General features: G+C 42.5%; 2 protein-coding genes across 9 annotated transcripts in view; both read left to right on the top strand.

Moving 5' to 3' along the window:
• whrna (whirlin a) overlaps positions 1–15,500 on the top strand; it is a 180,763-nt gene extending 165,263 nt beyond the window's left edge. For 3 of the 5 annotated variants that reach the window (XM_054757991.1, XM_054757992.1, XM_054757990.1), the window contains one exon: positions 4,183–15,500. In XM_054757991.1, the coding sequence (XP_054613966.1) occupies positions 4,183–4,365 (183 nt within the window). In that variant the 3' untranslated portion in view covers positions 4,366–15,500. The remainder of the gene's footprint in view (positions 1–4,182) is intronic. The other 2 variants (XR_008566603.1, XM_054757993.1) reach the window with 2 other exon arrangements.
• Positions 15,501–20,313: 4,813 nt separating this feature from the next.
• The window catches only part of akna (AT-hook transcription factor), a 29,139-nt gene continuing 25,635 nt past the window's right edge, over positions 20,314–23,817 (top strand). For 2 of the 4 annotated variants that reach the window (XM_054758305.1, XM_054758301.1), the window contains exon 1: positions 20,314–20,628. The gene's annotated coding sequence lies outside the window, so the exon portion shown is untranslated. Of the gene's footprint in view, positions 20,629–20,854; positions 20,966–22,918; positions 22,968–23,817 lie in introns of those variants that run through there. The other 2 variants (XM_054758303.1, XM_054758304.1) reach the window with 2 other exon arrangements.

Raw genomic sequence — 23,817 nt, 5'->3', positions numbered from 1 at the left:
GACCGTGTGCCAATAAAATCATGACTTAAAATCTCATTACAGTAATTCCTCGCCACAGGTTCACTCTGTTATGTTATTTTAAAAATCTATTAATTCATAAATCATGCTGTTACGTGGTTGAATACGGTCTATTATTGTACAAAAATCTGCACATTTAAGCACAATGTACGTATTTTTTTCCTAAATGAAGCATTTTCAAGCATAAACATGACAAAATGACCTAAGCTACAAATACAAGACGTATTCAAAGACGCTGTGAATAATGTGTAACATTGGTCACTAGGTGTCAGTGGTGTTACTGTAATGTTCGGTGAGACACACAAGCACCAGATTAGATCACCGGAACAACAGGCTTTTATTGCAGGTTTGAATGATCTCACAACAGGCACAACAATCCCTAACATGGGATTGCAGCCGTAACCCACGTCAAGCTAAAATTCAACTCTAAACCCCCGAAATCACTTCCTGTCTGTCCCCCACTCAGGTCCTCTAGCATGGGAACACTTTTACAGCAACGCACGAGCATGACTCAAATGGCTCATTTTCTGTTATTATATCTACTATATTGTGTAATAGGAGTGTAAATGTGACTATAGGGGTGTTATTTCATGTCTAGAGGGCTCTAATAATGTTAAAACCGCATTCAAATATGAATAAATGCACTTATCACAGTCGGGTCTGCAACCAATTCACCCCGATAAACGAGGGATTACTGTATTTACCTTTAAAAAAATCACACAGATACTGGTAACAAACCAACACAAAAACACAAAGTTTGGAAACTCAACACTTCCTGTCCAGCTGTCTAAGTAAGGAACTTTCATGATGTTGATGCCCAGTTACCGGGTAGTCCAGTCCAGTTTTGAGTCATTGCTGTCTGAAGTGGTCCCATTTGCTTTGTGGCAATGTTTCTTCAAGATGGTGGAGTCTTTTGAGATTCAAGTCTGTTCCTGATGCTACAAAAGTTACATACCACACACACCTTGTTGGGCTGATGGTATACTTTAACTTTCTGGCTAGCAGTGCACACCTGGTTAACAAGTTTCACAAACAGGCAATCACATTCTGTCATGTGGGAGTTCAGTGCGGGAGCTTGTTCCTGAACGGCACGGAACAATCCCTGGTGGTCTGAAAACAAATCTTGGAGCACCAATGCCAGTTAACAGAAGACAAATTCCTGCGGAGCTGCAGTGGATCCAGGGAAACCAACATAAGCGCCCCAAGCCAATTGGCCAAGGTCGTGGTGATACTGTTTACGTGACCATTATTGAGCGATTGCTGGCCATTCAGCTTTCATTCATCTGGATCATAATAGCAGCTATATTAGATATTATCTACCAATCAAGGAAATTAAACACATCATATAAGAAGAAGAGAAGAGGGAGATAAATGAGTTCATTACACACTGCTTGGCAAATGGATGAAAATCTACATTAATGGCAATTTCATGGGAATGGGGCCTTTTGCACTGGGAAATGCTGAAATGGCCTCTTCATCATCAAGAAATTGAAAAGACTTTCAGCAGAACTGCTGATCTGTCACAATTCCAAATGTAATGAAGCATGTGTCTTGGGAAACTCCCAAATTTGGACCATGCCAGACCATAAACCTTCTCTTTCCTATCGAGCTTATATTTCCGAACTGATCTTCAATGCTTTTGATTATCATGGCCTTGGTTTAGTTTGGTAGGATATAGTTAATGACATTTCTCACCATCGGGATTGTTTACCAAAGTCTCTGTGTTTCACAACTTCACAAATGGGAAAGAAGCCTGGATGAACAATCTGCTAGCACATCCATGAAATGTGACCAGTAACGTATACTGTGGAACACAAGCTTGACAAGCAGCCATTGTCTACTGTCTTAGTATTATTACATACTTTTTGTAACAAAAAACAACCATGTGTTGAATTTACGACAGCTCAAATATTATTCAAAGCAAAACACAATTTAGTATTGATAAATATAGTCTGAATACGCCAGCCATCCATCATACAGAGATAGATGTAAAGAAAAAAGCAGCGGCATGGCAACACAATCAACACCGGCCACGACAATGATCCCCCCCATTCCCTCCAAATCAAAACCGTGGAAGACTCGTAATTCGCACGGCACGTCGCTCACCGGTGTAGCTGGTCACAGCCGCTCATCACTTTCCGTGTGCATGGTTTGCTACAGGTAGGGCGACGAGTTTCGCCAATCGCGGTCGTTGTCACCCGTGTGTGGAGCCCATAATTCTACATTATTTACATGAAATTAGGACTGCAACTGATGAAGGCAAGGCAAGTTTATTGACAGAGCACAATTCATACACAAGGTAATTCACACAAAATCATTCCATGAAAACATAAAATCATTCTAAGTTCCATGAATCTTTGCATAAAACAAAAAAAACAAACATTAAAAATGAAGAGTGCAGATAAAATACTTTCAGTTGTCATATGCACGTGTTTTCAGCTTGGATTTGAGCATTGCCAAACTTGAGGATAGTCGCACATCTTCTGGAAGATTGTTCCAGATTTTGGCAGACAAACAGAAACGCAGCTTCACCGTGTTTAGTGCTGACTATGGGCACCCGCAGGAGACCACTACCTGAGCTTCTCAGAGCTCAAGATGGTTTATGTGGCTCTAAACATGTCAGATGTACTTTGGCGCAAGATCATGAAAAGACTTCTACGCAAGCAGAGTTGTCTGTTCTATTCTATTGTCTATTCTCTGAGCAACAGGAAGCCAGTGCAGAGACTGGACTAAAATGGTCATATTTCCTGGTTCTTGTCAGGACTCGAGCAGCAGCATTTTGGATGTACTGCAGCTGTTTTAGAGAGCCCGGGGAGGCCGTTACAGTCGTCAAGCCTTCTGTAGACAAAAGGAATGATTAATAATTATACTAACGATTATTTTCTTTGTCAATTAATCTGAAGTTTGTTGTTTTGATTAACAGTAATTGGTTAGGCCCAAAGTGAACCCATCCAGCCATCCATTTTCTATGCCGCTTCTCCTCATTGGGGTCGCGGGTGTATGCTGGAGCCTATCGGGTGACAGGCGGGGTCCCAAAACGAACCAAATTAATATGAACCAAACACAAACAGCTAGTGGTTTGATCCGTAAAACATTTGAAAAGAGGCAAAAATGTTGATCACTGTTGTCCAAAGTCGAAGCTAATTTCTTGTTTCGCCTAAAACACAAAGATACTATGCCTGTGAATATTTTCATTCATCGAGGTCATTGTATTCTCACGGCATTGAATCAATCGCGGCTCGACAGTTCGGTTTCGCCTCTCATCCGAGCACGCTTCATCACTTCATGCTCAATGACTAGGTGGGACAAACACTCTACTGACTAGGTAGGACAGCCAAAGTCTGATACAAAGATGTAGGTCTGCTTTTACGGATGCAATTCAAATATATTGGACGGGCTGAAAATCAGAGGATATTTATATATTTAAATGAAAAAAACGCTGAATCAAATAATATTTGTCGATGAATAGGATGATTAAGGCAGCTCTAATGATACAAATCTATTTGCTCAGTCTGGAAAAAGTATGGGCTTTGAAATGTCAAGTCCGTAGGAACCCTTAAGCCTTGCTCAACAGGGTTTGGTCCATCACCATCATCATCTAGGAGGTGTGTTTGGGGTTCTTTTCATGTTGGAATAGTGCCCGACGGCCTAGTTTCCGCAGGCTTGCTTGATTATGTCACAATACACGTTGGCATTTATGTTTCCCGTGCATCATCTTTAGAAGAGGCTTCCTTCTGAGGTGACAGCCATGCAGACCAGTTGGAGTGTCGCGTATGGTCTGAGCACTGACAGGCTGACCCCCCCAGCCCCCTGCAACCTCTGCAGCAAGGCTGGCAGCACTCATACATCTCTATAACACCACCCGTGCACCAAGTTGTACACCAACTACTTGACATTGTATCAGCGTGTCATCTCTTCAGTGTTGTCCGTTGTTGTCGTGTGTTAACTTACCTGTTATGACAACCCATTCAGACACATCATTACTGTAATGAGAGCGCCAAACCTAAATAAAATCAAATAAACAACAGCACTAAATCTTTCTGTGGCGGTCCAAATAAATAAACGTATGGGAACCCTTCAGTATCAGTGACTGCAAATGCTGTTAAAGGACAATTACGTTGTTTTCAATGACCTCGTCTTTTGATTTTCTCTTTTCTCTCCCAGCGAGGTGGTTCCGCTCATAACTGTGGTCAGCTAAAAGTGGGTCAGGTGATCCTGGAGGTTAACGGGGTTTCCCTGAGGGGTCGTGAGCACAAGGATGCCGCACGCCTCATCGCGGAGGCCTTCAAGACCAAAGAGAGGGACTACGTGGACTTCCTGGTGACTGAGTTCAATGTAGCACTATAGCTCCGCGGGGGAGGAGTGGGACCGGCAGGAGTTCAGGACGGAATGAGGATTTGATTCTTTTAAATGGCACAAATTGTTATCGGTGGGCTTTAAAGATCCCCCACCTCAAGAATCCCTTTTTGGATCTGGACCGCATTCCTTCTGCCATGGACCTGTTCACGATTCTTTTCAACATGTTACCTCCCTGCTGTGAGACCTGATGCACTACAGTAGAAAATAGCAAAGCCTGTATAATCTATATTTTGCTCTCTTTCAAACCAATGGATTTGCCGCCATATAAAATTGACTGGAACTTCTTGCAGTCGTCCAAGATACCACAGACAGTTTATTAGTTCTTTGGATTTATATGTGTAATAACAGATGGATATGGCTATATATAAGATATACTATACAGTATACTGTACACATTAGAAGATCTCTACACAGAACAAATGATGTTGTATCAACAAATACACGTACATTATATTTACACAGACAGTATATGACCAGAGTATGAATATAAGACCAGAGCAGCTCACATGTTCGTTAGTAAAATATTGTTCATTGTTTTTATTTGAGTACCAAATGAATGACCGTGGTTGGGCTCAGCCGTCCATTATCTACGCAGCTTATTTTGTGCAGGGTCACGGAGCGCCGCATGGAGGATGCAAGCCAAACCACCTGGAAGGAGAACCTGCAAACTCCGTACAGGTTTGAATCCACAACTTTTTGTTTATGCCTCCGTGACCACGGTTCATTGTTTATTCCCTTCTGCGTGATGTCGCAAAACATGAGATTCAAACATCTATTGATGACCGCCCATAATGTTACTTTTTTTTTAAGTCAAGAGTTAACCCATAAGAACCCAGACTCATTTCTGCTGACTAGATGTTTTTTTTGTTTGCACTTTTTGTTCTATGTAATGTCAAAGGTGTGTGATGTTACATGAACAGGAGGTCCTCGGGTTAATCGCAAGTTCCATTCCTAGACTTTGATGTAAGTAGAGTTTTGGTATCAGTCGGAACTTATACTGAAATTATACGTCACTCACACTGTATGCACAACACATGGACATTAAATACAGTAATAAAACGCTGAAATGTGAAACAAAGTACAAAAATAGAACTGGAAAAAATCAAACAAATACAAATTAAAAGCCATAGTAGTAGCAACATTTTTATCTCAATGTAAGACCACTACACTGCCTACTTATTGTCCATTCTTTAACATGCTCAAAGATACTGTAGCGGCCTGGCAATTAAGTGGAGTGTTTTGTGAATTCCAAAAGTCTGTGAACATGACATCAGTGGCGTGCCATCAGGGGAGGCGCAGCCTCATGATAAAAGTAAGAAACGAAAAATGACAACATAAGATAAATATTGAAATCTGTCCATTGAGTTAGACAGTATTTTTTGTATGATTACCGTATTTTCCTCACCATAAGGGGCACCGAATTATAAGGCCCATGCTAAAACGTGCGGCCTACAAAAAAAAGGCAACGAAAGCAAAACAGTGAGTTTAGTTGAACTTTATTCTACTATTTAACAATACACTCACCGTATTTTTTAATCAATCTTCTCCCACAAATCCATCAAAGTCCTCGTCTTCTGTCTCTGGATTGAACAGCTGGGTAGTTTCGCCGTCAAAAAAAGCCGGGTTGCCTCTCATCATTGTCTTGTCGGAGTCCGACTCGTCAGGTGGCTGTTCAGCAATGATGCCGGCTTTTGCAAAAGCTCGGATGACAGTTAAAGCACATATCTTAGCCCAGGCAGCCACAATCCATTCACACATGGCGGTGTAACTCTCCCGGCGCTGCCTCCCAGTCTTAGTAAAGGTGTGTTCACCGTCTCTCATCCATCGCTCCCACGCCGCTCGCAACTTCACTTGGAACGCCCTGTTTACACCGATGTCCAGCGATTGGAGTTCTTTTGCTAATCCTCCCGGAATGATGGCAAGCTCCGAATTCATCTGCTTCATTTGTTTCACTTCACAAATGTTGTTTTGCAGCGTACCGGTAGTATACCTACCAGACGCGTGGCGGAGGTAAGCGTACGTCCTGTACGTATTACGTCCCTGTGTCAGCGGGAAATGGTCCGACAGTCAATCAAGCAACATTTTTACAGATTTTGGAACTCAGTGCATACATAAAGTGCACTGGATTATAAGGCGCACTGTTGTTTTTTGAGAAAATTAAAGCCTTAGAGTGCGGAAAATACGACACAATCATTTTTAACATTTTCTTAAGTAAAAATCACAGCATTTGCAAATGTCCTGATCAAAACCTAAGATGAAGATGCCGTGAGCGTCTCCTCGGCTTCGTGTGCACCCCAAGCTTACCGTCTGAGTGCACTCAATGAGTATACTGAGTCGGATCATGGCGCCTGCCAATTTCATGCTATATTATTAGCATGTCGCTAAAAATCTAATGTTGCAGAAGCTTTTATTATACAACATGGCTTTCTACAGTCTGTGTGATGTCTTTCATGTAAGTGTGAGATCATGATTCTTTATTGGACAATAAAATACGTAAATGTCATATGTGGAAGGGGTGGGGACGTGCATGAACTGGAAGCCGCTTGTCAGTGCCGTTGTTCCAAAGAGAGGAAAAGCGTTTTTTTGTTTGTTTGTTTGTTTTTGGACAGCAGCATTGCAGCACCAGCTGGAGACCAGCAACTAAAAAGCTGAATGAATTAATTTGACTGCCAAGATGGAGGATTATATACCAAGCTCACCAGGAGGTTATCGGACTTTTACAACAAAGTATCAGAGCATTTCCTGGAGAAGGATAGGGTGCATGTACTTCATATGCAGGCAAAAGTTTTTCAGTCAATAAAAAAAATGAATGGGACTAAGAATAATTTGAAGACATTTTTTTTACCATAGTGAATTATTTTCTTGTTCTTGTTAGCTTCTCAATGAGCAGCCTGTACTAACATAAAAAAACCAAACCTCCATAGGAGTCAGTGCCTCATCAGCCAGTGTCCTGACTGCATGTGCACTGTAGCTGCGTGCAGAGAGAACAGCTGAGTTTGCTGATGGTGTTTTGGCATGGTTCGGCCAACAGCAGCCTGTTATGTTCTTGCAATAAAGAGGTTGTTGATTGACCACCTCATGGTCATCCTTACTACATCCAGGTAGACGTCACCATACCATCTTCATCCTTGATGGCCGCGACAGTCAAGTGTTGAGAGTAGTGTGGCTGTGCCTGAGCGACAAACTGTGTTTTCTTCCACTGTAACTCCTTCTTTAGCAAGTATTGTCTTTACGGATCAAAATTACATTTTTATTATTTTATGGGAGTGTGTACGTAACCACAAAACCAAGGACCACCTGTACAGTGTTCCCCCGTTTATCCCCGTTTAGGTAATAGGTTCCCAAAATAGCCTGCAATTAGTGAAATCTGCAAAGTGGCCAACTATATTTTTGTACAATGATAATATATGTTTTAAGGCTGTACAACTCCTCACCACACACTTTATACGCTTTTCTCATACGGGCATTAACATTTTATCACATTTCTCTCTTGTTTAAGAACTCAAAAGTTCAAATTCCGTTTGAATTTTATTGATCAACTTACAAGATTGGACACAAGAAATTAAGTGACTCACTCCTCTGATCATGGCTTGTGGCTGTAGCGTTTTTGTATCCTTGTTAAAACATATTCCTCCTCATCGTCCTCCATCAACCAAGGATTCATTTACAGCATTCCAAGCGCCTTCAGCCACGTAACTTCTGCCTTCATTCAGCATTTACAATCGCAAGCAGCTAGCAATCATACAACAGGAAACAGGCAGTCCTGCATGAAGGAGATTGATGGACAGTGGTCTCCAGCCAATCAGAACGCAGGACATAATGGGCGGGTGTTCCCTTAGCCAGTCAGGACTGTTGTGGCTCTATACATACTGAAATGAAGTGGACACGCTGGACATGTCAACTCTCATGAGTATACAACACCCTCTACTGGTAGCAGTAGTAAATACAATAACAGACACATGCAGCAGAGCACCGATAGATCACTCCAATACACCACAAGGACGCAGAACACAATGCGCGTTCATACGCTGTTAAAAAAAAAATGTAAAATTGCATGTAAAAACAATCCGCGAAGGAGCGAATCCACGAAAGGTGAACCGCGATGTAGCGAGGTAACACCGTATATGTGTATGTTACACTGGGCGTTCAAGTTGAATGCATAATAACAGCTTTAAAAATGAATAAAAATTGCCGACAGTGAAATGCGACACATTAGTATGCGCTGATATCTATATGAACAATCTGGATGTCACTTCAGTTGCCATTGGTGTTGACTACTACTACACAGGAAGCTAAATAGCTAGTCAACAAAAGTCGTGGTAGCTCATGCTCAGGGAAACACTGCCCCATAGTGTTTTTGAAGAGAATTGCCAGTCAGAAGCAAGCAACCCTCAGCCTTAATTTTGAAAAAAAACAATGAAAGTACTCACTTAAAAACCATTTTCATCATACTGCTGTCATAGATAAATATACAGCTGTGAAATAGGAATGAAATGAAGTGGTGATTTTGACACCGGTGCCATCTTGGTTGTAATGTCACTGTAATGTCAAGCCGGCAGTGTACAGTCAGCTTCCGCGCCACACTGAGAGCACTGAGAGCCGCGGGGGTGGAGCTCGCCCTGTTTTACACAGCGAGATCTAAAAGGCAAATGTTTCCTGATCTTCAGTAAGCCTGTGTAAAGGAGGAGGGTGTGTTTACTGTGTTCATATCTTATTGTTAGTCTATTGCTACTCTTATTTGTAAAATGAAGTGGATTATCCAAAGATTCTTCGGGTAAATGAAAGTAATTGATAAGCCAGTTGCTATTACATATACTCACCAGAAGAGTGTGCTCCTCACAAACCACACTGAGCCATGTTAATGTGAACCATAGAATGAACACGGAATAATCTGTTATTCGCTGTTCAGTTGTGCTAATTTAAGAAAGTTCTCAATTGCCAAAGTGTGATGGGAGAACTTTAAGAGGCGCTGGCTGAGATAAAATATTCAAGTTAGTTTATTTTTGATGAAATGATGGCCAATTTTAGATTAACAAACCAAGAATGAAGTTTATTTGTACATCTAAACGTAATTAAGGTGTTTTTAGTCACTTTTTTTTGTCTCTACTACGAGATAAGGGTTTTTTCCAACAGCATTTTACAACCTCATATGCAAATGATATTCAAACTCGACGATGGCATCACCTAGCGACTTCACGGACAGCCGATTGGCAACAGCGACAGCAAGGCATGTTTTACGAGCAGTTGACAAGCACAGCCATGAACGCACGCAAAGAAAGTGACACATTGACAACAATAATAACATTCACTAATATTGTGTAGTGAGGAGTTTGGTGTGTTTTACTGGCAGTGATAGCCACCACAGATAGCACATTAGCCTCCTAGCTAGCGTGTCAGTTAAAGGAATTAGCATTGCATTAGCCGCCATGCTCACGAGGCTGTCTGCTATGAGGCACGTTGACGTTGACGTCTTGTGGGTTTTTGACTTTTTATTTCAATCTGCGGGGCAGGATGGAAGTTTGCAAATCTGACGAGGCGAATGGAGTCTTTTAGAAATGTCAACAAGCTCACTCCTCCTCGAGTGTTCCGCAAAAGCCTTCAACATCACAAGCGGGACAACAAATACAAACATAGCAAACAAAAGAAGACCTGGAACATAACAACTGAGAAAGCATTGGAGTGAAGGAGAAGTTCCGGGTAGGACCTTACTGTATATGGTGTCGACCTCACTTGCCCCGAGCTGCCAAAAAAATGTTTAATGGTAAATATTTCAGTATTTGAGCAACACATCTAACACAGGAAATATGACTTTCAATGTTTCGTTCCACGGTGGAAATAAGATGAACGTGTTTTGGTGTCATGAGCACTTTAATCCATCATGAAACACCTCTCATGTTTCCCATCGACCACTTGGGGGCTTCACGAGTTCAAGCCAAGCACATCTGAGGACATTTCAGGTGTCCTTGTGGGTTCTTATGGGTTAAATTCATCCAAGAAAAAAGCAGAAGCATTTCTGGATGGTATGTGACAGCACAAACGCGTGTTAACACAGCAGATCTCTAAGTGCGTGGTAATATTTGAAAGTGCTTCCCTTAGACCACGCCGCACCCCCCGCCCCCCACTGAATAATCATCATTTTATTGCATCGTTTCAAAGAACTAATTAAACGCTCCCTGGAGAGCAGGACGAAGCCATGCCCAGTGCAACAACAACACTCAGGGCACAGAGTAAGAAGACTTTTAGAGGACACTGCCAAAGGTTTTGTCCGCCTCTCACTCTTTAAGACAATTTCTATCAATTTCTAGTGAAAAGGCAATTAGGAGATAGGATATCAGGTGGAGTGAGAGGGAACGACTGCCTGGGAATGGGAGCAAGACTACAAATTTAAAGTGTAAACAAGATGTGGTTGTAGATGAGTGGAGATAGAGAACCACGTCCTTGCTTAGGTCAACCGGTGGAACTTCTCAGAACGCTATGCATTCAGGGAGAGATGGCCCACCTCCCATTTTTCATACTGGGATACAAATTACAGTGGATCCCTGCATACTGGTGATTCGTGACCCCCCCACCCCCATATTTTTGGTCCATTTCTTAATGTTTTTCTAAAAATAGCTACTTTTTCCCCCAGAAAACACATCACATTCACCCCAAGTCAGTAATCAATTAGAAATAGGTGATAATCCAGGTAAACTGTACAGCATACATGTACCACTGTTAAAAACCCCACAATTTTACATGTTTATGTCTTTTTGCTTCACTGATAATACTTTTTCATTAAGCGTTGAGATTCCGCACTCTCTTCAGCGGTCCTTGAACACACCATATTTGTGGTGTGTGAAACAGTCGTCCCTTGTTTATTGCAGTTTATTGTTTTCCTGACTGTGATAAGTGAATTTCCGTGAGGTAGGATTCCATCCATCCATCCATTTTCTATGCTTCTTATACTAATTTGGATGGAGCCTATCCCAGCTGACTTTGGGCAAGATGCGGGGTAGACCCTGGACTTATTGCCAACCAATAGCAGGGCACATATAGACAAACAACCATTCACACTCACATTCATACCTATGGACAATTTAGAGTCGCCAATTAACCTAACATGCATGTTTTTATAAAAAAACCCACTCACGCACGGGGAGAACATGCAGACTCCACACAGAGATGCCCAAGCGGAGATTCAAACCCAGGACTTCTTGATCTCTTGACTGTGTGGCCAACATGCTAACCACGCATCCACCATGCGGCCCACACAGGATTCCTTATTTACAGATAGAATATTTTTTAGTTAGAGCATAGAAAACCTGTTTAAGACCTAAATATGATTTTTAGAGCTCTCTAGACATTAAATAAGACTCCTATAGTCATGTTTACACTTTTATTAGTAGACATAATAATACAAAATAAGACATCTTAAACATAAATAGGACATTACATAGACCAGGGGTCACCAACATTTTTCCTTGTGAGAGCTACTTTTACAAAATGAAAATGGCCAAGAGCTACTCATTTTTGTAACATTTATTTTCAGAGCTTATTTTAAACCCAAACAAAGCGAATATGCTTGTTTTACCAGAACATGAACAAAATGCTGGTGTCCACAACTCACATGTTGTATTTCAGAATGCATTTCTTTCTACTGTTCTTTCATTATTAACTGAAAACCTGAATGAAAAGCAGGCTTGCGGGCACCTCATGTGGTCGTGGGGGGCTACCTGGTGCCCGCGGGCACCACGTTGGTGACCCCTGACATAGACTCACACTAGCATTGACAGCATACTTGGTGGCGATTGTCTCTATGTAACGTTCCTGACACCTAGTGGCCAGTGTAGTAGAATACTACTGCAACGGCACAGAGAACATCCACACAGGAGCTGCTGTCAGCCGCAACTCACACCAGTCACTGGCACTCTCCACACTGCTACCCATGCTAGCACTCAGCAACTCTACAATAGCTAGCGGACGTCACACACCTCACTTTGCAGTCCTCGCCTCTTAAAGGCGCACACAAGGCCACAGATATTACACTACATATAACATCTTCTATGATATTTGTATTGTTCATTTCGCCATTTTTATGATTGAAAATGTTTAATGTGAGCCAAGTACGTACAATTTGCTTATGTGCTCTATGTGTATGTTTTTAACCACAAAACAGTGGTCATTTATGAATGAATTAATTATTATTATTATGGAAAAACCACAATAGAGTCAGTGTGCAATGTTCGAACCGTGATGTTGCGCGGGACGAATGTATAACAGTCCGGCTTGCTAAACTTGCTAAAGAGAAGGGGGGGGTTCTGGAGCGTTGCCGGCTGTGTAGCTTAATGAGTGACAGATGGTGTGAACCAGCTGGGTTCATCCATGAAAATGACCTCCCGGTGTTCTTGGAAATTAGTTAGTTTGGGGTTTTTTCAGACTGAAGAAAAAGCACGTTAAAAGAAAAACATGGACCTGTTGTGATGTGATTAAATGGGGCTTATTCCGTGTCCTAGTTTGATTGAAATCCTTTGTTTCTAGCAAGTAGGAGCTAACATACGCTCGCAGGTTGACACTAGCTTAGGTCTCATTTGTTTTTCAGTCTATTATACTCTTTTGGAAATGCACTGTATGCATATTCAGGGGTTGATTAATACCGATATCTGCAAGTCAATGCAGTAGAGTCACTGTGTGCACTCAGAGACACTTGGAATTAATTCCGTGTTAGCCTGTAGACTTGCTAAAAGTGAGAGCTGCAGTGCGTCCTTGAAAAGGAATTCATTCCTGCTAAGAAACACAAATACAAGCTTGTGCTTCATGCATGACACCTACACACTATTTCATACTATTGTGCGGCTTCAATCGATCACGTTTTTTTTCAAAAATATATGAATTAATAAATCATGCTCTGTTGTTGTTGAATACGACCTATTTTTAGTCCAAAAATATGAGCAATTAATAATCAAAAGGTATTCAGAAGGCGCATTGAAAGAGGTTGTGATGATGTGTAGTATTCCACACTGGTCACTAGGTGTCAGGAATGGTTCTGGAATGTTCGGTTAGACCAGTGCTTCTCAAATAGTGGGGGCGGGCCCTCCGGCGGGGATCTGAATTTATCGTACTCGACACGCCATTTGACTCTTGAACACTCTCGTATGCTTCACTGCTCTCCATTTTCTTGCATTTTCCTGCTTTCAGTTTCAGTTTACATTACTTTCCCCTGGGGTGGGGGCACGACAATTCATTAGGAAACACGGGGTTAGACACACAAGCACCAGACTTGGTCGCTGGCGTGATCGACAGGCTTTTATTGCAGGTTTACATGATCTCACAACAGGCACGATAATCACTAATAAAATACTGCTGCGGCTGTAGCTCACGCCAAGTCAAAACTCAACTCTGAACCCCTGACATCACTTCCTGTGCCCCCCCCCAAATAATTTCCCCCAGCACCAGAACACATTGACAGCAACACACAAGAGCACAAATCTTGTTTTTGTCTTAAATGTCTTATATTATGTCTACTATATTAGGCAATGTGAGTGTAAAAGTGACTATAGGGGTGTTATTCCATGTCTAGAGAGCTCTAATAATAAAAAAAATCTGTACGTAAACAGGTTTGCTATGCTTTAACTACGAAAATATTTCATTAAGAAGTAAGGAATCCACCTTTGCGACAGGTCTGGAACCAGTCAACCACAATAAATGCGGGATTATTATGTTTTATTGTCCAATTAAAGAACGATGATGTCACACTTACATGAAAGACATTACACAGGATATAGAAAGTCATGGTGTATAATAAATGTTTCTGCATCATGATACTGTGTTATTGGCGACATGCTGACAAACAGAAACAGGCGGTAGGCATAGCTTGAGCACTGAGCGGCAAAGAGGCGCTGGCGGCAGCCTCATCTGCTCTGTATTTGATCAGAAAATCTGCAAATGCGGCGATTTTTACTTCAGAAAATGTGAAAAACAATCATACATAGTGCAGTTCAATGGACACGTTCATATTTGTTTTATGTTATTCATTATTCCGGTTTTTATTCTCCGCCATGACAGGTAAGGTAAGGCTGTGCCTCACCTGCCTCCCCTGACCACACGTCACTGCCATTCAGCGAGGAGATGACGTCAGGGAAAAGCTGAGGAACAGCGGAATGGCAATTGACGAGAGAAGGGGAGGGTTGTGGTGCTGAATCGAATCAAATGATGACAACAGCCACGTTTATTGCAAATGTTGATTCAAAGTCGGAGGAGAACATCATGAAGCCAACGGGGAGGGGGGTTGTGTAGCTAAAATAGACATTCTTACGGGCGTATCAATTACGGGTGAAGTTTTTTTTCACTTTTGCCGGTGGTCCCGCAACGTAACCCCAATGAAAAGCGGGGGTCTACTTCAACACCTGGTAGCATTGCTTGTTAATAATGAAATAATTCAATTTCTTTATTACCGGCGCCACAGTTTGTACATCCCTGTCCCATTCCGAGTGCATCCTAAATTTCATGCCGGCTGCTTTGGTTAACGATGCTCAGGTGAAACGAAGACGAATGCAAATGCACCTCAGAGGAAGTCAAGCGTGGAAAGCGATCAACTTGACAAGAAACAGCCATTGTTGTAACACTTGATGTGTTTTTCTGTTCTTATACAATCCGCGAGCAGGTGAAGACTCATCAAAGAGTGCTTAAAGATTTGTGTTCCTCCCTAATGAGCCCATCTCTTCCAAACGTGTCCATGGCGGCAGAGCTTCCTGTTTGAGCTGCTGTTAAAATGCCAGCGGGGAGGGAGGGATGATGGAGGGAGTAACGGCAGCCGCAGGCAGCCTCATTCCGAGGCGGAGACTCGTTGTCTCGGACTTTGTATTGTTGCTGACACTCAAGCAAGGTGTGTCCTCCCCCAGCAGTGACCCTTTCACTCCCGATGTTGATGTGGAATCAGTCGGCTGCTTGACAGAGTGTGTTTTGTTCCACCACCACCTTGTCATCCTCTTCATTTGCTTTTCTTTTATTGTCAGTCATCGTTTTTGGTTCGGTTTGTTTGTTTGCCAGCTCCCTTCACGTTTGAAAAAGGTTGTACAAGGCTATTTATACAGAAAGTGTGTTTAATATTTTTTAATAAACAAAGCTGCACAACAAGCTGTCGGCTGTCCTTTTTACCGTACAGTAGGTTGGCTTCGGGTTGGGTTTTTTTTTTACAGTGAACAAAGTGATACTTTGATTTTTTTTAGCTTTCATTGTATTGTATTGTATTTGTACTTTATTTATCCCACAGCGGGGCAATTTACTTGTTACAGCAGCAAGCAAGATACGCAAGTAAAGAATACAGTGAAAAGAAATGCATATTGACTACAACATGGTTCAGGTGGTGCAGGTGTTGTAGAGCCTGACAGCGGTCGGTATGAAGGACCTGCGGAACCTCTCCTTCTTACACCGTGGGTGTAACAGTCTGCTGCTGAAGGAGCTGCTCAGGGAACCCACAGTGTCATGTAGCGGGTGAGAGGTGTTGTCCATGATGGATGTCAGCTTAGCCAACATCCTTCTCTCCCCCACTTCCTCCACGGAGTCCAGAGGACCGTCCAGGACAGAGCTCCCTCTCCTGATCCGTCTATTGATCCTGCTCCTGTCCCTGTCCGTGCTGCCCCCTCTCCAGCAGCCCACAGCATAGAAGATGGCTGAGGCCAACACAGAGTCATAAAAGGTCCGTAAAAGAGTCCTGCACACACCAAAGGACCTCAGTCTCCTCAGCAGGTGGAGGCGACTCTGGCCCTTCTTGTAGAGGGCGTGGGTGTTGACGGACCAGTCCAGCTTGTTGTTAAGGTGAACACCCAGGAATTTGTAGCTGTCTACCAACTCTATGTCCGCTCCCTGGATGTTCACCGGTGTGAAGTGAGATGTTTTCCTCTGGAAGTTAATGATCATCTCCTTTGTCTTGCTGGTGTTGAGCTGCAGCTGGTTAAGCTCACTCCAGCTGACAAAGTCCCTGATGACCGTCCTGTATTCCAGATCATTCCCCTCTGAAACACAACCCACAATGGCTGTGTCATCGGAGAACTTCTGGATGTGACACTGTGTGGAGTTGTGTGTGAAGTCCGAGGTGTAGAGGGTGAAGAGGAAAGGGGAGAGCACCGTACCCTGAGGGGCACCTGTGCTGCAGAGTACCATGTCAGACACACAGTGACGGAGCCTCACATACTGTGGTCTGTTGGTGAGGTAGTCTATAACCCATGCAGTCAGGTGTTGGTCTACTCCCACACTCTCCATCTTCACTCTGAGTAGTGCCGGCTGGATGGTGTTAAAGGCACTGGAGAAGTCAAAAAACATGACCCTCACAGCGCTCCCGCTGTCCTCCAGGTGTAGCAGTGATCTGTGCAGCAGGTAGATCACTGCGTCATCCACTCCGATCCGAGGCTGGTAAGCAAACTGCAGGGGGTCCAGCTAAGTGCCCACCAGGGGTCGCAGGTGCTGCAGGATAATCCTCTGCATGGTCTTCATGAAGTGAGAGGTCAAGGCAACAGGCCTGAAGTGGTTAGGCTCCTTGGGACGCGGTGTCTTTGGTATCGGGACAACACAGGAGGTCTTCCACAGGGCCGGGACTTTCTCCAGGCTCAGGCTGAGATTGAACAAGTGCCTGAGAACTCCACAGAGCTGGTCAGCACAGTCCTTGAGGATTCTAGGGCTGATGCCGTCCGGTCCCGGGGCCTTCCTTGCCTTGATCTTCTTCAGCTGACTTCTCACCTGATCATCAGTTATGGAGAGGGGGGTAGAGAATGGCTGGAATGGGGATGTGGGGGTGAAGAGTGGTGAGTTGGTAGGGGAGGGAGGGGGGCAGACTCAAATCTGTTGAAAAACAGATTGAGTTCATCTGCCCAGATCTTGTCCCCACTGGCTTGGTCTCTCCCCACTCCTTTACCATGGCCTGTGATGGTCTGCAGGCCTCTCCAGACTTCCCTGGCATTATTCTCCTCCAGCCGCTTCTCCAGTTTCCTCCTGTAGCAGTCCTTCCCCTTCTTGATCTTATGCCGGAGTTCCCTCTGGACTCTGCACAGCTCCTCCTTGTCCCCCGAGTTGAAGACCCTCTTCTCTTGTTCAGCAGGGCCTTAATCTCAGAAGTCACCCAGGGTTTGTTGTTGGGAAAACACCGCACCAACTTGGAGGGCACAGTGTTCTCCACACAGAAGTTGATATAGTCTGTGATGCAGTGTGTCATGCTGTCAACGTCACTGCCATGGGGACTACAGAGCGCTTCCCAGTCTGTTGTCTGGAAGCAGTCTCTGAGCCTAGCACTGCTCTCCTCAGACCACTGCTTCACAGGCCTCTTCACAGGGGGTTGTCTATTCACTACTGGAGTGTAGTCTGTGACGAGATGGACGAGGTTGTGATCAGAACGACCTAGCGGGGGGCTGGGGGATGAGGTGTATGCATCCTTGATGTTTGCATACAGGAGGTCCAAAGTTTTATTGTCTCGAGTGTGGCATTTTACTGGGTGAAGGTGGGAAGAGCAGAGGACAGGGAAGCATGATTGAAGTCACCAGAGATGAGGAGGAGGGATTGGGGGTGCTGGTTCTGAAATTTAGAGACGATGGTGTGGATCTGCTCTATAGCTGCAGCAGCGACCGCTGCGGGAGGGATGTACACAGTCATAGCAATAACATGTATCCACATGTTATTCAGTGGATTTCAGTGGATCTCTGCACATTTTTGATCAAGAAAAAAATACATACAGTCATGGGAAAAAATGATTAGACCACCCTTGTTTCTTCAGTTTCTTCTTCATTCACGATGACAACAAAATAGCTCATAAGAGTAAATATTTTTGTCATTACAATGCTATAGCTATTCATGTCAGAATTTAAGTGATTTTGGTTATCATCAAGAAAACCATGGAAGTTTCTAGATATCAGCTCTTAAATTAAACTCTTATGAGCTATACTTGTTATCATCATTATATTTGTCCAAACAAATGTACCTTTAGTTGTACCAGGCATTACAATGGATCAATAAACTGAAGAAACAAGGCTGGTTTAATCATTTTTTTTCCATGACTGTATTTTTAAATAAAATAATGTTTTGTCAGAATGTTTTTAATGAACACACAATACATAAATAATACATTTTACCTGTATTATGATATATTTATAAAGTATGACCACATGTGTTTTTGCTGGTTCTTTTTTTCTGACTTTTCTTTTCCAGCTGAAATGTTGGGCAGTACAAAAAAAATATATTTTATTTACATATATATATATCGGACGCCTCCCTGGGGAGGTGTTCAGGGCAATTCCGACCGGTAGCAGGCCTCGGGGAAGACCCAGCATTCGTTGGAGAGACTATGTTTCCCAACTGTCCTGGGAACACTTCGGGATTCGCCGGGAGGAGCTGGACAAAGTGGCCAAGGAGAGGAAAATCTGGGCCTCCCTGCTTAGGCTGTTGCACCCGCAACACGATCTCGGATAAGCGGTAGATGTTGGATGGATAAATATATATATATACACTGTATACTGTGTATATATATATATATATATATATATATATATATATACTGTATATATATAGTAGTTACTCGGCTGTGTCTGGAATACTGTAAATCAATCTTCGGTTTATGGAGGACGAGCAGGAGGAATATGTTTTAACAAGGATACAAAAACGCTACAGCCTAGCGGCGCCAGGAAAAGCCACGATCAGAGGAGTTAAAATACGTGTGAGTCACGAAATTTGAACTTTGAGAGTGTTTAAGCAAGAGAGAAATGTGATCAAATGTTAATGCCCGTCTGAGAGAAGCGTATAAAGTGTATGGTGAGGGGTTTTACAGCCTTAAAACATATAAAATCATTGTAAAAAAAAAAAAAATGGCTGGCTACTTCGCAAACTTCACTTATTGCGGGCTATTTTGGGAACCTATCCCCCACAATATACAAGGGAACACTTTTTGTCCATTTGGGACACAGCTTTAGTCGAAAAGTGCCCTGCAACTGACTGGTGACCAGCCCAAGCCAATCAGGGCCTGTTGTGTAAATTCATTGTATAAAAACAATTTGAGCAATGTACATAAGTTATTCCTTTTTTTACTCTCTGCTATTCTCTAGCAGTTCTTTCCTCCTCCGGTCTACAAGTTCCTTCTGCCTCGAGGAGTTGCAAGAGGCAGCCTCCAGGAGTCCCGGGAAGTAGAAGCAGCCTAGTCCAAGGCGTTGCAGCTCCTTAGAATCTTAATCAGCTGCTTCTGATAACTTCTTGTGGGGTTTTCTTCCTTCAACAAAGGGTACCAACAACTTTGCCTCTGTGTGCCAACAAGTTCCAGCATAATACTGCATTTAATGATTTCCAAGCAAGAGAGCTGCCAAAACAGATTTTTCACCCATGCTGCTTTCTAATTGAACAGCAAATTATCAAGATTGTAGGGGTGGGTCGTGCTGCAAATTTTGCTATCAATCCAATACAAAGCATACCGTATTTCCAATGTCGATGCTGATACCTTGTTGCCTTTTTTTGCTGATCATGATTCAAATCAGAATAAAACACAGGATGAATATTTTAGCCAAACAAAAATTACATTTAAAAACCAATTTAGTTGTGAACAATTTAACAAATAGTTTAACAATATAATCACCACATTCCATTACATATCATTGTTTGAGCAAAATGATGATTCTGATACTACGATACTCTGGCTCAATCTGCCACCTTCTGGCTGTTTCTGTGTGTTATAGTTGCCTGGTCACTTTGTTATTGTGTTTAAGATACACGTGTGTATCTCTATGACACGTACATTGCACATGACTCGTTTCAAATGAAAGAAAAAAAACCCAACAACACGGAGAAAAAGCGACCTCTACCGGGCCTCTCTTTGAACTGCTTTGTCTGAGCCATACATGTCAATCTTCGCAAAATCCCGCCGTATTTCTTCACCAATCAAAAGCTATTTATTTTAAACTGCAGATCAAACAGCTTTGTCCTGGTATTTGTCTCGTAGGTGCTAGTACTAGAACAAATCGCACAGCTTATGTGTTGTAATATTTAACCATATATTCATACAGTGGTGTGTTTAGAATTATTGTATATTTTTACGGAAGGGGAAATGCTTGGTTACAATAAAACTCTGACAATAATAGCATTTTAAGCGCAGACAAAACACCTGGAGATAAAATGCAGGGTACGGTGTGTACGAAAACAAAGTTCCCTGTTTAAATCTGTACCCCACTCAGCGACAATAATTTAGCGTCTGCAGTGTCTTTCATTTGACAAAACCTGCCTACTTTGTGAAACATGTTCAGAAGAAAGGTGAGAACATTACTTCTTTTTTTTAAAGTCGTTTTGATGTGGTGTGTGAGTGCGTGTATGTGTTAGATGTAAACTGTGCGTTAACGTAAAACAACTGGGAGATAGTAATGTTAGCTAGCTAACACCTACTAGCCGTTATGTGTGTACACTTTGCACTAAAGTAAACGTGCTGACGTCACATGGACGTATTTTAAACCTGTTGACTGCGGGTGGGTTGTTGTGGTGATGTGTGGGCACCATGGTGACACAGGGGCGGGTCTTTCATGATTAGTTTAGCGGTGTTCATGGCAACGCGTCCTCGTGATACCATGACGGTGGAACCTATTTTATTTAAAAGGTAAGGCCAAAATCCAAAGATGTACACTTTTTTCACATTTATTATGTCTTCAGGAAGAATATTGAAGTTAATTATCTTTACTCTCAGCCCAGCAGTCAGACTGTTGGGTCTTTGCTGTTGTTCAGCAAGTCTCTCCTGACTTTTTGTTGCAAAGCAAGGCTGTGCTTCACTATATATTATATAGGGTTTGGTATCGTTTACATATGATGTGATACTGCTAACAAATTGGTACTTCTGAACTGTGCCGATGCTTAAACTGGTCCCCAGCGGGTAGTTTAAAAAAAGGAAAACACATTTTGTCCAAAAACAATGCCTTTTTATTTTTACTGAATTTTGTGACAGGCAAGTTGAGTAGAATAGTAACTGAAATACTTCGACAATATTAATAAAATAATGAAGTAATACATGTGTAGAGATGCGTACGGAAACTCAGTATCGTAATGGCTCCTGCAACAAGTGCGTGACGGTGATATTGTGCAAGTAACGCCTCTTTTCACATCAACACACGACACTTCCTCATTATCCACCAATCACGTTCACGACAAGGTGCATTCACCAATACATGAAAAATGAAACAAGCAGGTCGTTACACTAACTTAGTACGCCACTCTTGCATGTAAACAAACATGGTTGTCAGTATTCACATCACCAGAATTGTGTATTATTTATAAATTTCTGCTCCATTTGTGCTTAATCAGCGGAAGGTATGCAAACTCTTGCTATTTTTTGCACATTTCCTGTGTTCTATATTGCTGCTGCTTTTGCTGTGCTAATTATGGCAATTTGTTGTGGATTTGATTTCATTTTGGTGACTGTATTATTCATCCATCCATTCATTTCCTGTGCCGCTTATCGTCATTAGGAGGATAGGCTGGAGCCTATTCCAGCTTCCTTTGGGCGAGAGGCGGTTTACACCCTGGATTGGTCGCCAGCCAATCGCAGGGCACATACAGGGCACAACAACTACTCACACTCATTCATACCTATGGACAATTTAGAATAGCCAATTAACCTAACATGCATGTTTTTGGAATGTGGGAGGAAACCGGAGTACCCGGGGAAAACCCACGCACGGGGAGAACATGCAAACTGTGTGGCCAACATGCTAACCACTCGGCCACCGTGCCGTCCGTGACTGTATCACTTAGTTATAATTAATTTTATATTCTTGATGTATTTGAATTACTATTTTTTTCTACTTCAATGTCACAAAATTCTGTAAAAAAATAAGAATGCATTGTTGTTGAACAAAATGTATATATTTTGTGTATTTGCCAGAGCTGAGTGATATTCCCTGGTAGCCTGGCTAACTTGCATTTTGTGTCATGCATTTGTTGTGTTGGTACTTAAGATCATGCATGGTCATACAACTAATAGTGGTATCAGTCGTAGTAAAGATGCTTCCTGCCACCTCGTGGCACCATCCGTAATTGTTTTTCTTGAGGGAACAAAAGAAGGCCAATTTGAAAAAGCATGGTACTCCAGAGGTTTTGCACGGTGAGTACCGGTACTGCTTTACTTGAAGACTCTTGCACACTCTCCGCTGGTGTGTACCGTCCTCAGCCTCATACCTTTTAAGAAGATTAGAAGCCATATCTTAATCACTGGGTCATCCTCAACAGCTCGCTTTGGTTTCATGGCCACAGTAACACTTGTATTCACTTTGTGCATCTTTTGGCCAGACTAAGTCATTTTGGGACAGCAATTGTGGGGTTTGTAATTGGCAGACATTTACTCATGCAGTATAGTCCTTTTGGTTCTGGGTCACTTCTTCTTAAAATCCATCCCATGATGCTCATGTGTCTCCAGTTTGGCAGTCAGATTGTGTTTAGCACAACTACAACAACCTCCTATTCAGTAATGCATTCTAGTTATCATCGGGTGTGTCTTTGCAATGACGGAAGCCCCCCAGTAAAAGGGTTTACAGTGCAGATTAATCCCCCTATCTGCTCACTGAGGTAATTCCTCTTTTTCTCGAAGCATACGCTTGAGCAGACAACAGGTACGTTTCTTTGACGTAATCTCAGAAAAAAGAAAATAATTCAAGTCGCAGTTAATGTGTTGTAGAGTTTGTAAATATGCTTCATGATAGCGGTTGCCACCGGCCGCTTTACTCGGTTTACTCTCAAATCAAAGTTGAAGGTTTTTCCTACATATTACGTTCATGGTTTCCTGACTTGAGCTTGTAAGGCGCTGGTAGTCTGAGCCATTTCTATTCTAAGTACCCTACATTTGTTCAGATGCCGGGGTGTCGACTCTCATTCCTTGTGGTCTTAAAAAATGCACAGTGAATTTGACATGTTGCCAATGTGAAGGCCGAAGGGAGTGTTCTACTATGACTACTGTGTGTGTGTGTGTGTGTGTGTGTGTGTGTGTGTGTGTGTGTGTGTGTGTGTGTGTGTGTGTGTGTGTGTAATGTCAAAGGCACCATGTTAATCTGGTGGTTATATGGCTGACTAAAGCAGCATTGGAGCCACTTTTTTCAAAGAGAATGTGAGTGCCACTCAACTATTGGTGTTCTACTTCCTTGCAATGTTGTTTTTTCATTTTGGATGCTAAACCATGGCTCAGGTTGTATGTCAGGATACCTGACCTGTGAGCCTTTCCGAGACACTTTTCAAACTTTTAGGGATTATTGTCGATAATGCAGTTTAGCATAGTGGTGGTTGTAGCTCATTCTGTAAGGGCTTGTGCTTTTATTCGCGTTGTGGTTTCACGGTTTGTGCAGCTCAAATGTTATGTTGCCATCTCGCGAGATTAAAACATGACAAGATTTCTTGTTTGGAGAAAAGCTGTCTCACGAGAACAGGGCAGCTAGAAGCCAATCAGACTATGAACAATGGCGTTGCTAT

Source organism: Dunckerocampus dactyliophorus, chromosome 17 (genome assembly GCF_027744805.1).
Source record: "Dunckerocampus dactyliophorus isolate RoL2022-P2 chromosome 17, RoL_Ddac_1.1, whole genome shotgun sequence".
Lineage (NCBI taxonomy): Eukaryota > Metazoa > Chordata > Actinopteri > Syngnathiformes > Syngnathidae > Dunckerocampus > Dunckerocampus dactyliophorus.
This window is presented reverse-complemented; position numbering and strand designations above follow the sequence as displayed.